The 15,463-nt window shown below is 39.3% G+C and overlaps 1 protein-coding gene across 1 annotated transcript in view; it reads left to right on the top strand.

The window, feature by feature from the left end:
• The window catches only part of LOC126187423 (zinc transporter 5-like), a 249,072-nt gene that overhangs the window by 175,354 nt on the left and 58,255 nt on the right, over positions 1-15,463 (top strand). Inside the window, exon 7 of the mRNA XM_049928495.1 lies at positions 14,565-14,752. Within this exon, the coding sequence (XP_049784452.1) occupies positions 14,565-14,752 (188 nt within the window). The remainder of the gene's footprint in view (positions 1-14,564; positions 14,753-15,463) is intronic.

The raw sequence follows: 15,463 nt of genomic DNA, 5'->3' as shown, positions 1-15,463 counted from the left end.
TACTGGAGGAGACCTGTCAGATGTTTTGCAGTAAAGCTTCCTCTTTCTGCATTGAAATTCAGTTGTGCTTCCTTTAATTTACAATTTTAAGATGAAAATACGAAATTTAAGTTAGTTTTTCCACTTCTTCTTCAACTTTCTCTCTCTCTCTCTCTCTCTTTCTCTTTTTCCTAGTTTGGAAAGTCACAGAATGCTATCTTTTCTGTCATATTTCCAGATACTACTGATGTAATTGTAAACAGTTTCTTCTCTGCTCAAGTTATCTGTATTATGTAAATATTTATTACTGAAAATGTAAAAAGTTACATTTTGAAGAAGTTTTTACAAATTATTTACTCAAGAGCCCCAAATCTAAAACTTTTGAGAATTACACAAAATATTGCTCGATTAATATGTTAGTAGTCAGTGCAAACAAATTGGGTAACATTTTTCTGTCTAAAGTGTTAAAAATTTTTTAGCATTATTCATATTCTGCATCACTGAATTTCTGATGTAAAATATGTATGTTGGCAACACTGCTTCCAGTGATCTTCTATTTATAAAAAACAAGTGAGAACTTTCTGCACTGAGTTTTGAGCTTTGTTTGACTTTTTTGTTAGACACAATGTCAGTGAGGAAATACAGTAGTGAAAGAGTGACGTGTGTGGAGTATGAAAAAAGACGCAAGAAGACATTGTTTAAGAGAGGTGAAAAACGCTTCACAGTTGTTGGAAATCTGTCAGAGGTACTGAAGAAATATCTTGGTTCTCAAGTAACGATATTAGTGTCACATACATTGTGCAGGAACTGCTACACTCACTGCAAGAAGAAATTAAGTGAATACCCATGTGAACAGTCACCATCATCCGAACATGAAATCGAAGAAGACAGTGCAGGTGTTTATATTCCTGGATGTGAAGTTTTTGATGTGTTGAATGTTAACATTTCTGCTCTAGCCCCTACTGCATCCCTCCTTAAACATCAAGAATAGTTAATAAGCACAAGAAGAAAACAGTATGTAAAAAGAAAAATGGAAGAAACTGAAACAAGTTTTACTCAAGCAACATCTTCAAAACTTTGTGAAGTGTATAATATAGATGCACTTGGTGCAGAACCTGAAGATAGTGATATGTGCATGAAATGTGATGTGTGGTTTCAAAAGATAGATACTGCCATCTCAGCAGCCTCCTATACTGATAAGGTACAATTACTGACACTGATACCAGGTAGCTTCTCTAAGCAGCAGATACAAAAATACATACCCACTTCCTCACATTATTTGACTTCAAAAGTTCGTAAAATAAGGAACGAGAAAAGTATTTGGAATTGCCCAGATTCTTACTGTGGGCTTCCGTTGTAAGATGATACGCTTACTATTGCTCTGGAATATTATCTAAGTGATGACGAAGATTGCAGCATGCAAAGTCTTAACCTGACTGATGTTATCTCTCTTAGTGAAAATGATGCAAAAGTTGACAAGATCAATAAGAAAAGTGTATCACCTAATGGAAAAGGAGAACCAGAATTTAAAAAATGGTCTCACAAAATTCCACTCATTACGAGGTAAAGTACCAGCCAGTGAAGGAAGCATGCACATGTATTTACTGCACTAATTTGAAACTTGTTTGTTTCACCATTCACAATGTCACAGGAACGAAGTGCTTGGAGATGGGCCTCATGCTTTTGTGTATATGTCAAGTGTTCCAAGATAAATGTTGGTTGCAGGAGTGTGCAATGTGTGCTGGCACTGAATTGATGGCTGTGGAAGCATCACACCTTCAGGATACTGTCTTGGTGAAGAAGACAGTAGAGCTAGAGAAGTTCGTTACAGAGATTAGGCATTGGGTCATGAAAGGAATAGCTCACCATCATATCTGGAGGATTGAGAGGCAGGCCATAGCAGAAGTAAAATCAGTCACATCCTAAAATACTGACATACTAGTTCTTCATTTCAACTTTGCTGAGAACTGGCCTGTTGCTTTGCAGAACGAAATTCAAAGTTACCACTGGCACACATCACAGGTATCGATATTCATATGTGTCACTCACTTCCTGGGAACATCACACTATCTTGCGATTACCAGTGATGATCTCATTCATGACAGTCAACATGCATGCTACAGTGTCAGCATGATAATTGATGACATAACATCTACAGGCCTTATATTTCCTGAACATTTGTATGTGACTGACGGTGCAGCATCTTGTTTTAGAAACTGCTTTCAGCTTTATGAGCTTGTTCAACACTGTAATACAGGAATTAAGACAACAAATAGTTATTTTCAGTAACAGGTAATGGAAAAAGTGCATGTGATGTGGTTGGAGGTCTCTGTAAACATCTTGCAACAAGATTTAATCTCCAGCAGGAGCTGTTGATGCTATAAGAGATGCTACTGGATTAGTACATACCATATCAGCATTAGTAACACACATGAAACTCTTAATTCTACATGAAAGTACACTAAGGGAATTCCATTAGAGAGAGAGAGAGAGAGAGAGAGAGAGAGAGAGAGAGAGAGAGAGAGAGAGTGAGAGTGAGAGTGAGGATGGAAGGGGGGGGGGGGGGGGGGAGTGATTGGCTATGAAGCCTATGGTAGAAATTCAATCAAGTCACTACTGGGTTGCATCCCTGAGTAGCACATACATAGCAAGAATATTTCTCCACAAAATGTAGCTTTTTACTGTGTGCAAAATAGAAAGACCACAGTATATATTAGAAGACATTGTAGTGAGCCATTTCATTTCTTGTGTGTATGACAATCAGTAGTGGGTGGGACAGGTAATAAGTGTGTCATGAGCTGCAAGATATAACAGTCTCCTTTACAATACCTCATGGTCCTGCTAATGCTTTCAAATGGCCATCATCAAAAGACCAGGATGCAGTTCCCATTTCCCAAGTACTGCTCTTGTTGGACCATCCTTGTCGGTGTACTAATCCAGGTCAGCTATACAAGTTCAACAAGAAGCAGATGAAGAAAACAAATGAACTCTTTTCAATAGTGCAGTGTTGATTGTTACATTGCAGGCAATATTAATTCATGAAAAGAAGTCATAAAGAAGTAAAATCATGAGAGAAGACAATAATAATATGCGAATCATATTATAAAAAGAAAATGGGTATAAATCTTATATATCTCACTTTTGTTATAAATTGTTTTCCCACTCACTTATAACATTGTAAAGTAATTATTTTGATGCAGAAATACCAGTTTTGTATGACACTTACTGAAAATCAGTAATCAATTTAAATATTTAATTGTCCATGAATTTCTGATTTTGGGAGTAGAGCTAGGTCAACCAAAAAACTTTTTTTACATTTTGTACAGACAAGTACTGCCCACTCTGAGTGTACATTTGCTAATTACAATTACCAACTAACATTCAATTAAATTTGTAGAACATTTAGGATGGGGGTTTTGAAGAAAATAATTTCTAAAAAATCAAAAAAATTCAGATTCTTTAAGCTTTATGTACAAATATTTTGACAGTTTAAGAATTTCATGCATTAATTTCATAGCTGGCAGTCCTTCCAAATTATCATTTCTCAAGACAGTTAACATCCTGTGACTATTCACAGTTTAAAAGCATAATTTTGGAATTTGCAAAAAATTACAAATTTTACATAGTTTATTTTAAAAAAAAACGAAAATGAAATAAGCTCAGAAGTTTGTATGTATTAATCATGTCTCATAGTATTGGGAACAAAGGATTTATTGAAAATAAATTCAGGTCTCTGTCACTTTTGGTTTCTTTATTGCAATTTTTCAATTTAACCAGTCTTGTCACAGTATTGATTTGTTAAACCTCTGTCCTCTGAGCTGGAAACTAGTGAGTGCCACCACACCTTTCATAGCTGTAAACTTTGAGTGTGCTTCATAACCTTTTGTACAGTGGTATATGTATCTGTCACAGGGAACATTAATCTGAAAGGAAAGTAAATCAGTTAACATCAGTAACAGAGAATAAAGCATATGATGGAGTGCCTTTTGTTGTAATGAAAGAAGTAGGCATTTGAAATAGTCTCTTTCTTTTGCATACAGGAAGGATTGGAAGGCTTGTGAGGCACAGGAACAACGAAAGGTTTGTATGTAATTTTACTTTTTAAGGAATTAACAACCATAGTAAGAAACTGGGTGCATATCAAATTAGTGCAGGATTACACACCTTTCTCAACATCAATAAGGTGTAACCATGTGCAGAGATTTTGTGATGATTTTGGCACTGGGTTTGCAGAAATCTTGTGAGTTAGGTAATCTGTGTTGTATAGAACATCATGGAAATGGTCAACAATGAACTTCAGAAAACACCCACCATTGTACTCATATTTATGTCATAAATTTTTGATGACTGTATAAAGGCTGACTGTAACTGGCCTAGGGGATAGAGCATAAAATCCAAACCAATTTCCTTTTACAAATTCTCCCAGTATGGTCATATCATGCTGAGATAGAAAGGCCAGTGGTGTGTGGAAGATACTGAACTGCTACACTTGAGCTGGAACCCTGATTTCAGATTTGGGTTGATATGAGAATTACTCAGGCAACCATCCTGCAAGGAGTGGACAATATGGTGCTTTCCTCCAGTAAAAAAGAATGCAAGAGCTGAAAGTAATGAGACACATGTCATGCTGCGGCAAAGATGATCTACAAGAAACAACCGCTCTCAGTATTTGCCATATTTTTGGGTCCATCCCTGGATATAAGAGCCATGCAGACTTGGATAGTATGAATCATAGCAATAATTATACTTCTCCTTGTAAATATTTTTGAGAAACTGATACTATGCCATCCGCCACTGCAAAATCTGCCAAGATATTGACAGAGCAAAAATTAGTATGGTCAATCACTTCTCCAAGGGCGTGGGGAAGGGAGTGGAGGGGCGGGGGGGGGGGGGGGGGGGGGGTAGAGACCTACAGTTCAAAGACCCTGAACATAACTAATGTTATCCTCACAAGAGAAGTGATAGGCCACAATTAAAGAAAACTGAAGGAACCAAAACCTATAAAATCAAGCAAATATTTTGTATGATAGATATGGTCATAAATGAAATGCAATGAACATCACACATACTCATTTGACGGAACTTTTTAGTCACATAACTAGACCCCTATCCAATGAAAATCTTCATGTTAATCAAAGAAAAAGAGGATGGACAAACAGAAACTTCATGAGTGAAGTCCAGTAAAACATTAATGGGTTCCAGGTTCATGTGGAGGAACTGAAGATTTCAGCATGGTGCTAGTGTCACAAGAGACTTATTTCAAAGCCTTGTACTAAGTGGACATAGCTGCCACATGAAGAGCATCTTCAGTGGGGAGAGAGCTAAAGGAGAAGCAGCAATATTTATCTCTGGAAAATACCATCGTCATCTCTCTCCTCAACAATATCTCAAACGCGGTTGCTGTTGCCATACATGTCATAAATAGAAAAGACTTTTTCTCCTTTACTACCACCATACAGAGCCCCATATAATGAGACCCAGCTGCCACATTGGATAGCTTTCCCATCCATTCCCCTGTGAGGACTTAAATGCGTATAACATGCTACGGCATCTTGCACATCGCATGCCTCCATTGTAGAGCTGCTGAGGTAGTCATACAGACAACCTAAGTGCACAGCAGCATATGCAGTTAAGCTTCTTTATTACAGGGTCATTCTCTGCCATGATTCTTCATTAAGTTCTCCAACCATCACAGGCACTGCTCAGTGGACAGGGGTCAATGCTTTTGTCTCTAGTGACCACTCCCTGTTCTGGATAGAGCTAGCAGATTGGGCAGTTCGCAAAAGGAAAACACTACAACAGATTCTCAAAAAGTCTGAGTGTAGTCTGTACAGTCAGCTGACTTTGTTTGAATGTCATAAAGGCAACCATAAATTAGTAGATCATGTTGCCAGTGTGGTACATCCTGCTACTGGAGCAATCTTTCTTCAGTCTTCAGGCCACTTGGTGGACTGATGAGTACTGGTCCACAGTTGTTAGCAGATGGGGAGCTCTGCAGCATTCAGTTACAGACCTATTGCAAAGTCTGTAGTCTGGCCAAAGAGTGTCAAATTTTGAAAGAGAACAACATGAGATCAAGGTAGGAATTCATGAACACAATAATCCAGTCCAAAAATGTACATTAGTGTGGCAGACCATGAAGAGGATTCCTACAAAGGTGAGAGGTGCCCAATTACTGGTTTAATGTCACATATTATTGTTCTGATCAGCCAGAGGAACATACCTACAATCAGGGGGGTTCCCAAACTTTTCCTCTGATGGAACACTTTGAGAACTGGTACTTTGATGGAACACCTTGTTTATTTTGAAGGTCAATGAAAAGTTTTAAAAAATGAGGAAAACTTGTTTTATTCTGTGATTACTTCAATTTTAAATCATACCAAATAAAACAGAAATCATAACAAAATTTTAAAAAAATAGTATCATCAAAATGTCCAAAAACAAAAAGACATGTTGTTAACAGTTTTTAGTGGAGTGCTTACTCGCTTCCTGCGGAACACCAATGTTTCACAGAACACAGTTTGGGAAACCTGTCTTAGGAAGTGATGGAATACTTTGCTGGAACAACTGTCACTGCTAGCCAGGATCCACCATTGCAGAACTATTTGTGAGAGGAAACATAAGGAGTCTATTGTAACTACACTGAACTATACAACTCTCCTTTGGCCATGTGGATGCTGCATTGAGTATTGTATGAGGCTCCTAACAGTAGTGCTAGCCTTGACCAAATCCATTACACCATGTTGCAGCACCTAATGGGAAATCACTTCCCCCTTTTCAACAACATTTGGGGAAAAGGAGACCACTCTGATACTTGTTGGGATGCATTTGTTATACCCTTGTCGAAACAAGGGAATGAGTGTCCACATCAGAGTGTTTATCACAGCATTAACATTTCCAACTATGTGGAAAACACCTTAGAGCACACATGAACTGCTCCCTTGCCTGAGTTCTTGAATCCAGATGACTCCTCACTCACGTCTAGAGTAGTTTCAAGAGAGATTTCCATCTCATTGATAAACTGACCCTGCCAGAGGTTGCTGTATGACAGCCAAGGTCACTATATGCCAGGCTTTGCTTTGTAAGCAAAATCTAGTAGACATATTTTTTTCAATCTTGGGAAGTCTAAGGCTTAACATCATTAGGCAGCTCTACCTATTGCGTATCCAGGGATGCCTTCTACATTTGTCCAGTCATTAATGTGGCATCAGTATTTCAAGTACAAAGCTGTTAAGCCCTGTTAGAAAGTCCCAAACATGAGAATCTTACACAAAATGCATGACTATTCAGCATCACCAGATTTGTCATCATAATCAAAGGGATAGTAACCATGGTAATGGAAGCAATGTTGATCCCTATTCTTGGATGACTACTATATTTTGTACCTCCTCCAGATCTGTAATTGCAACACATTAAGTGATCAGTTGCTTCATACCATCTCCAAATTTCTGGCAGGAAAGACAGTGCATATTGTCTACCACAATAATGAGTGAGGTATGTGTGGGTGTGTTGTCATGTTGCACCAACCAGTCTTTCTTTTTCCACAACTCTGGCCATTTGCACCAAACATTTTCCCTCAGTCACCTCAAAACCTTACAGTAAAACTGCCTGTTGACAGTCTGACCAGGTGGAACAATCTCCTTTCGCACTATTCCTTGAATGTTGAAAAAAATATCAGCATTGACCTCATGTTGCTGAGAACTTTTCAAGGTTTTTTGTCATTGGAGAAGATGGCATTTGCCATTGCTGGAATTGATGCTTTGTTTCAGGGTAATAACCAGTAACTCAAGATTCATCACATGTTATGATTCTATATAAGAATTTTGGTCACTCTCGAAAACTTTTTTACAGCTCAGTGCACATGTGAATCCTGAGGTTTTGCTGATTGCTGCTGAGAAGGCAAGGAACAAACTTTGCTACAATTCATCTGATGTTGAGTTAATTGGCTAGAATTCATTGACATGTACTATATGACAGCTCAAGTCTGTTACAAAAATCATGAATTGTCTGCCTTCGGTCCGAATCACGTCATGGACTTTCATGATCATTTCTGGTGTTGTGCATATTGACAGTTGACCAGAATTTTTGTCATCTTTCACAGATTCTCAGCCTTCCTTGAAGTACTTGAACCACACAAATATTCTTGCCGGACTCAGTGCACTCTCACCAAATCCCTCTGTCAGCATGCTGTGGGCTTCAGCTGCAGTTTTCTTCGAGTTTGAACAGAATTTTATGCAAATCTGTTCCCTGACACCAACTACTGCTGCTCACAGCTACATGCGCCAAAGATGATGCAACTTTGTGCCGCAGTAGCTATAATGTGTACCCTGAGACATCTAGTGGTGGAATTTTGTACTGCTACTGGTTTTACTGGTACAGTGAAATTCTTGGATATTTTGGGTAGAATCTCTCATAGTATAGTAGGAAGAAAATATGATTAAATTTGCAGGTGTCTTGAGGTTATGCAGGATGTGAAATTTAGAACATAGAGCTGCTACCTCTGGCAGCAACAGTGACTAACCTGGCTAAGCATAGAGTGAGCTTGCATTAATGTAGTGGTTACATCCCGGCATGTTGCTTCAGCGCTATGCCAGAGTTCATCAATCATAGTGGCTGTTGAGTTGTGCCATGCCAATCTCTCAGCCCAGTCACCTCTGACCACATGTTTTGAGGGGTTGAGATATCTGGTGAATTTGCTAGCTGGAGTTAGTATCCAACACTTTCTGTATCAAGGTAAGTCAGGGTAGCACAGGCAACAAATGGTCTAGCATTATATGGCTGAAAGGTAACATAACAGAGATCTTAAAGATAAGGCATAGCCAATGCCCATAACATGTCAGAAATGTAGAGGCTGAAACTTTGTGCCAGGTTAAAACTGTGTGCCAGACTGGGACTCAAACCTGAGACCTTTCCTTTTGCAGGCAAGCACTTAAGGGCTGAGCTATCCAAGGATGACTCACAATCTGCCCCCACTACTGAACTTCTACCAGTACCTCACCTCCTACCTTCTAAACATCACAGAATTTCTCCTGCATACCTTGCTGGAATAGCAGTTCTGTAAGAAAGAATCAGATAAGTGCTTACATCACAATGCATACTTCACTGCTGAGTGAATTTCCATACTGGAAATAATCCTTGAGGTTGTGGCTAAGCCATGCTTTCACAATATCCTTGCTTCTAGGGGTACTAGTCCTACAAGTCACACAGAACTTCTGAAAAGTTTGGAAATTAAGAAATGATGTACTGACAGAAGTAAAGCTTTGAGGACAGGTTGAGAGTCATACTTGGATAGCTAAGTCTGTGAGCAGTTTCCGGCGAAAGGCAGAAGTCCCAGATTAGAGTCCTTGTCCAGCACACAGTTTTAATCCGCTAGGCAGTTTCAAATCAGTGCACATTCTACTGTACAATGAAAATTCATTCTATAGTGGTCAAATTACCAGCTTTGTGAACCAGAGGTGATCATGTAGTGTACTCAGTGCCACCACATACCATACACTAGGTGCTGAGCCCATAATATGCTGATGATAAAAGCAATATTGCAATTTTCATACCCCTTGGAGCTTGCATGTTTGGATATATCCATCATTTGTATGCAAAACTCATCTGGGAGGATGAAATGTTGCCATTCCTGTGTCTCTGTTGTTGTTGGCCACATCATTGTCAGCATGCCTTTTTTTTGCTGTCCTGTCGAGGAATGCTGCAACAGTGGGCACTCTGCCGACAGTCCTTGGTGCACTGTCTGTGTGGATGCCTGTATTGCTGCAAATAGGCTCATTTTATGACTGAAGGCACATGATGTGGCTGTGTGATACTGCATGGCCAAGTAAACAATATCTCTGTCCTCAAGAGTTGTGGTTAACATGGCTATTGAAATCCTGCAAGGTCTTGACTATGGCCCTCCTTAACTCATCAGTTCTATATTTGCATGACAGTCATCATATCCTGATCAGCTTGAGTAACAACATAGTGGAGGGATAAACTGCAATCTCGATAGTCCATAGTCCTGCCACTGTCACATTTTGGCGGCGTATGCTGAAGATGTTCTCCCTCTCAAATAAAGTGTAATATGATCTTATCACACACAAACAACATTCAGATTCAATTTGGGAATGAAAAACCTGTTACATAATATTTTCTTGTATAAATACTGCAAATGGCATTACTCATATCTACTATGTTCAGTTGTGCTAAAATCCAACTCATCTGCATATCCAAGCATGTACGATGGTGGTTTGAAAAGTTCTCAGAATCACCGTGAGAGGTCAGCACTAGCGCAATGAGTTGTTCATGTGATAGTCATTGGACTATTGTCTGTAAACACTTGCCACATTAGTGCTCTTGGAAGAGAGCTGTGGCGGTGACATGACTCTGTTATTGTTCCCGGGTAGTGATTTGCAAAGATGGAAAAAATCGAGAGTCGAGCTGTAATTAAGTACTTCGTAAAGAAAGGTATGAAAGCAAAGGACATTCATGCCGACTTCCAGAACATGCTGGGGGACTCTGATCCTTCATATTCAACTGTTGGCAAGTGGACAAATTAATTTAAATTTAGTTGGGAGAGCTTAGATGATGGTGCGTGCAGTGGTCGGCCAAGATGTGTCACAACTCTAGAAATCATTGCAAAAGTGCACAAAATGGTCATTTAGGATCACCGATTGAAACTGTGTAAAATTGCATACACTTGCCAGATGTCATCTGAAACGGTATATCACACATTTTATCTGAAGAATTAGAAATTAAAAAATTATCTGCGAGATGGGTGCCACGACTCTCGACACGATGCAATGCACACATGTGCCGTTACTGTGGCAAAATTACATGAACCAAGGTATGAATCCCCCCCCCATGAACCATGGACCTTGCCGTTGGTGGGGAGGCTTGCGTGCCTCAACGATACAGATAGCCGTACCGTAGGTGCAACCACAGCGGAGGGGTATCTGTTGAGAGGCCAGACAAATGTGTGGTTCCTGAAAAGGGGCAGCAGCCTTTTCAGTAATTGCAGGGGCAATAGTCGGGATGATTGACTGATCTGCCCCTGTAACACTAACCAAAACGGCCTTGCTGTTTTGGTACTGCGAACAGCTGAAAGCAAGGGGAAACTACAGTCATAATTTTTCCCGAGGGCATGCAGCTTTACCATATGATTAAATGGTGATGGTGTCCTCTTGGATAAAATATTCCGGAGGTAAAATAGTCCCCCATTCGGATCTCTGGGTGGGGACTACTCAAGAGGACGTCGTTATCAGGAGAAAGAAAACTGGCGTTCTACGAATCGGAGCGTGGAATGTCAGATCCCTTAATCGGGCAGGTAGGTTAGAAAATTTAAAAAGGGAAATGGATAGGTTAAAGTTAGATATAGTGGGAGTTAGTGAAGTTCGGTGGCAGGAGGAACAAGACTTTTGGTAAGGTGAATATGGGGCTATAAATACAAAATCAAATAGGGGTAATGCAGGAGTAGGTTTAATAATGAATAAAAAAATAGGAGTGTGGGTAAGTTACTACAAACAGCATAGTGAAAGCATTATTGTGGCCAAGATAGACACGAAGCCCACACCTACTACAGTAGTACAAGTTTATACACCAACTAGCTCTGCAGATAATGAAGAAATTGAAGAAATGTATGATGAGATAAAAGAAATTATTCAGGTAGTGAAAGGAAATGAAAATTTAATAGTCATGGGTGACTGGAATTCGATAGTAGGAAAAGGAAGAGAAGGAAACGTAGTAGGTGAATATGGATTGGGGCTAAGAAATGACAGAGGAAGCCGCTTGGTAGAATTTTGCACAGAGCATAACTTAATCATAGCTTACACTTGGTTCAAGAATCATGAAAGAAGGTTGTATACATGGAAGAACCCTGGAGATACTAAAAGGTTTCAGATAGATTATATAATGGCAAGAGAGAGATTTAGGAACCAGATTTTAAATTGTAAGACATTTCCAGGGGCAGATGTGGACTCTGACCACAATCTATTGGTTATGAACTGTAGATTAAAACTGAAGAAACTGCAAAAAGGTGGGAGTTTAAGGAGATGAGACCTGGATAAACTGAAAGAACTAGAGGTTGTACTGAGTTTCAGGGTGAGCATAAGGGAACAATTGACAGGAATGGGGAAAATAAATACAGTAGAAGAAGAATGGGTAGCTTTGAGGGATGAAATAGTGAAGGCAGCAGAGGATCAAATAGGTAAAAAGACAAGGGCTAGTAGAAACCCTTGGGTAACAGAAGAAATATTGAATTTAATTGATGAAAGGAGAAAATATAAAAATGCAGTAAATGAAGCAGGCAAAAAGGAATACAAATGTCTCAAAAATGAGATCAACAGGAAGTGCAAAATGGCTAAGCAGGGATGGCTAGAGGACAAATGTAAGGATGTAGAGGCTTATCTCACGAGGGGTAAGATAGATACTGCCTACAGGAAAATTAAAGAGACCTTTGGAGAAAAGAGAACCACTTGCATGAATATTAAGAGCTCAGATGGAAACCCAGTTCTAAGCAAAGAAGGGAAAGCAGAAAGGTGGAAGTAGTATATAGAGGGTCTATAAAGAGGCGATGTTCTTGAGGACAATATTATGGAAATGGAAGAGTAGGTAGATGAAGATGAAATGGGAGATACGATACTGCGTGAAGAGTTTGACAGAGCACTGAAAGACCTAAGTCGAAACAAGGCCCCGGGAGTAGACAACATTCCATTAGAACTACCGACAGCCTTCAGAGAGCCAGCCCTGACAAAACTCTACCAACTGGTGAGCAAGATGTATGAGACAGGCGAAGTACCCTCAGACGTCAAGAAGAATATAATAATTCCAATCCCAAAAAAAGCAGGTGTTGACAGATGTGAAAATTACCGAACTATCAGTTTAATAAGTCACAGGTGCAAAATACTAATGTGAATTCTTTACAGAGGAATGGAAAAACTGGTAGAAGCCGACCTCGGGGAAGATCAGTTTGGATTCCGTAGATATGTTGGAACACGTGAGGCAATACTGACCCTACGACTTATCTTAGAAGAAAGATTAAGGAAAGGCAAACCTACATTTCTAGCATTTGTAGACTTAGAGAAAGCTTTCGACAATGTTGACTGGAATACTGTCTTTCAAATTCTGAAGGTGGCAGGGGTAAAATACAGGGAGCGAAAGGCTATTTACAATTTGTACAGAAAGCAGATGGCAGTTATAAGAGTCGAGGGACATGAAAGGGAAGCAGTGGTTGGGAAGGGAGTGAGACAGGGTTGTAGCCTCTCCCTGATGCTATTCAATCTGTATATTGAGCAAGCAGTAAAGGAAATGAAAGAAAAGTTCAGAGTAGGTATTAAAATCCATGGAGAAGAAATAAAAACTTTGAGGTTCGCCGATGACATTGTAATTCTGCCAGAGACAGCAAAGGAATTGGAAGAGCAGTTGAACGGAATGGACAGTGTCTTGAAAGGCAGATATAAGATGAACATCAACGAAAGCAAAATGAGGATAATGGAATGTATTCAAATTAAGTTGGGTGATGCTGCGGGAATTAGATTAGGAAATGAGATACTTAAAGTAGTAAAGGAGTTTTGCTATTTGCGAAGCAAAATAACTGATGATGGACGAAGTAGAGAGGATATCAAATGTAGACTGGCAATGGCAAGGAAACCGTTTCTGAAGAAGAGAAATTTGTTAACTTCGAGTATAGATTTAAGAGTCAGGAAGTCGTTTCTGAAAGTATTTGTATGGAGTGTAGCCATGTATGGAAGTGAAACATGGACGATAAATAGTTTGGACAAGAAGAGAATAGAAGCTTTCGAAATGTGGTGTTACAGAAGAATGCTGAAGATTAGATGGGTAGATCACATAACTAATGTGGAGGTATTGAATAGAATTGGCGAGAAGAGGAGTTTGTGGCACAACTTGACTAGAAGAAGGGATCGGTTGGTAGGACATGTTCTGAGGCATCAAGGGATTACCAATTTAGTACTGGAGGGAAGCGTAGGGGGTTGGGAGGTAAAAATCATAGAGGGAGACCAGGAGATGAATACAATAAGCAGATTCAGAAGGATGTAGGCTGCAGTAGGTACTGGGAGATGAAGAGGCTTGTACAGGATAGAATAGCATGGAGAGCTGCATCAAACCAGTCTCAGGACTGAAGACCACAACAACAACAACAACAACAAGGTATGAATTGTTGACACACCCACCTTATCCACCGATGTAACTCCCTCAGACTTCCATCTCTTCCCAAAACTGAAAATTTTTCGTGGTGGATGAAGATTCACTTCAGTCGAAGAATTGATAGCCAGAGTTGACAACTATTTTGCAGGCCTGGAGGAAACTCATTTTCAAAATGGAATCAAGGTACTAGAACATTGGTGGATGAAGTGTATTAATCTATGAAGAGATTACATTTGAGAATAAAAAAGGTTGCAGTGATGTAAGTACTTTTTTTCTATTCCATTCTGAGAACTTTTCAAACCACCCTCGTACACTCCATGCCAGTTTGACATTTGTTGCATGTCACCTTTGTGATGTTTCTGTTGTATTTTAATGGTCAGTGATGCATTAAATGGCAATGCAAATTCCTAATCATGATACCTAAAAATATTCCATTACAGGTTTGATATGCCTCGGGTAGCGAGAATTGGCTCAGTGTCAAGTTTCCTGTGGGCATTATTGGGAGCAGTACTATGGAGTAAACTGGCTTCAAGTCCAGGTGATGCTAATGATTCCTCAGTCACTTCCCTCTCTGAAGACCACAGGCTTTCAGGAGGAGGAATACTTGCTTGCATTTTGTACATGTTTGGTAGGTACTTTGCTTTGTATTCATTAACTAATATTTGTTTTAACCATTCTTCATTTTACTTCAAAACACTGAAAAAATTACAATTTCATAAACAGCACTTGTAAACTGCAGCCTTGTTTTGGACACAAAGAAGGGTTTTTAGGTAACTAAGAGTCAATTTGTTTGTTTTGAACCAGTTGTAAGTTTGTTGCTGTATTCTCGCGGGTGTGTCTGGTGTCGTCAATTTGAACCTTTTATCATTGTAGTTGTATTATCAGCAGGCACCGCAGTTTTTGAAGAGTCCTCCAATGTCTTTGGGGGAAATCGTTTATGGAAGTCAAGGCCAGGAGCAGCCTAAGGACAGAATCTTGTGAGACACCATGTTTAATGTTTCCTAACTCCAAATTTAGTTTTATTCCTGTTGTTTTCATTTGTGATTGTGGCTCTAATGCTTTTAATGCCATAATTTTTAGATTCACTAGCATAATTTTTTTATCTGTACAAGCAAAGGCATTGTGAGGTCTTGCTTACAAGATGATTCTTGTTGTTTAGTTATGCCAGAACTGAAATTGTGAGGTCATGCTGCTTTCTTTGTAGAGAAACCTTTACAGGAGCCAAATTGAGCTACTGTTAAAATGATGGAGGAAGATATGCCTATAATTAGTGGTCATTTATTTACCTTTACTTTTATAAATAAGTGTTACTGGTGCATATTTCAGTCTGTCAGGAAGT

This window comes from Schistocerca cancellata, chromosome 5 (assembly GCF_023864275.1).
Source record: "Schistocerca cancellata isolate TAMUIC-IGC-003103 chromosome 5, iqSchCanc2.1, whole genome shotgun sequence".
Lineage (NCBI taxonomy): Eukaryota > Metazoa > Arthropoda > Insecta > Orthoptera > Acrididae > Schistocerca > Schistocerca cancellata.
Note: the sequence above shows the minus strand (reverse complement) of the source record. Positions and strands in the feature narration are given on the sequence as shown.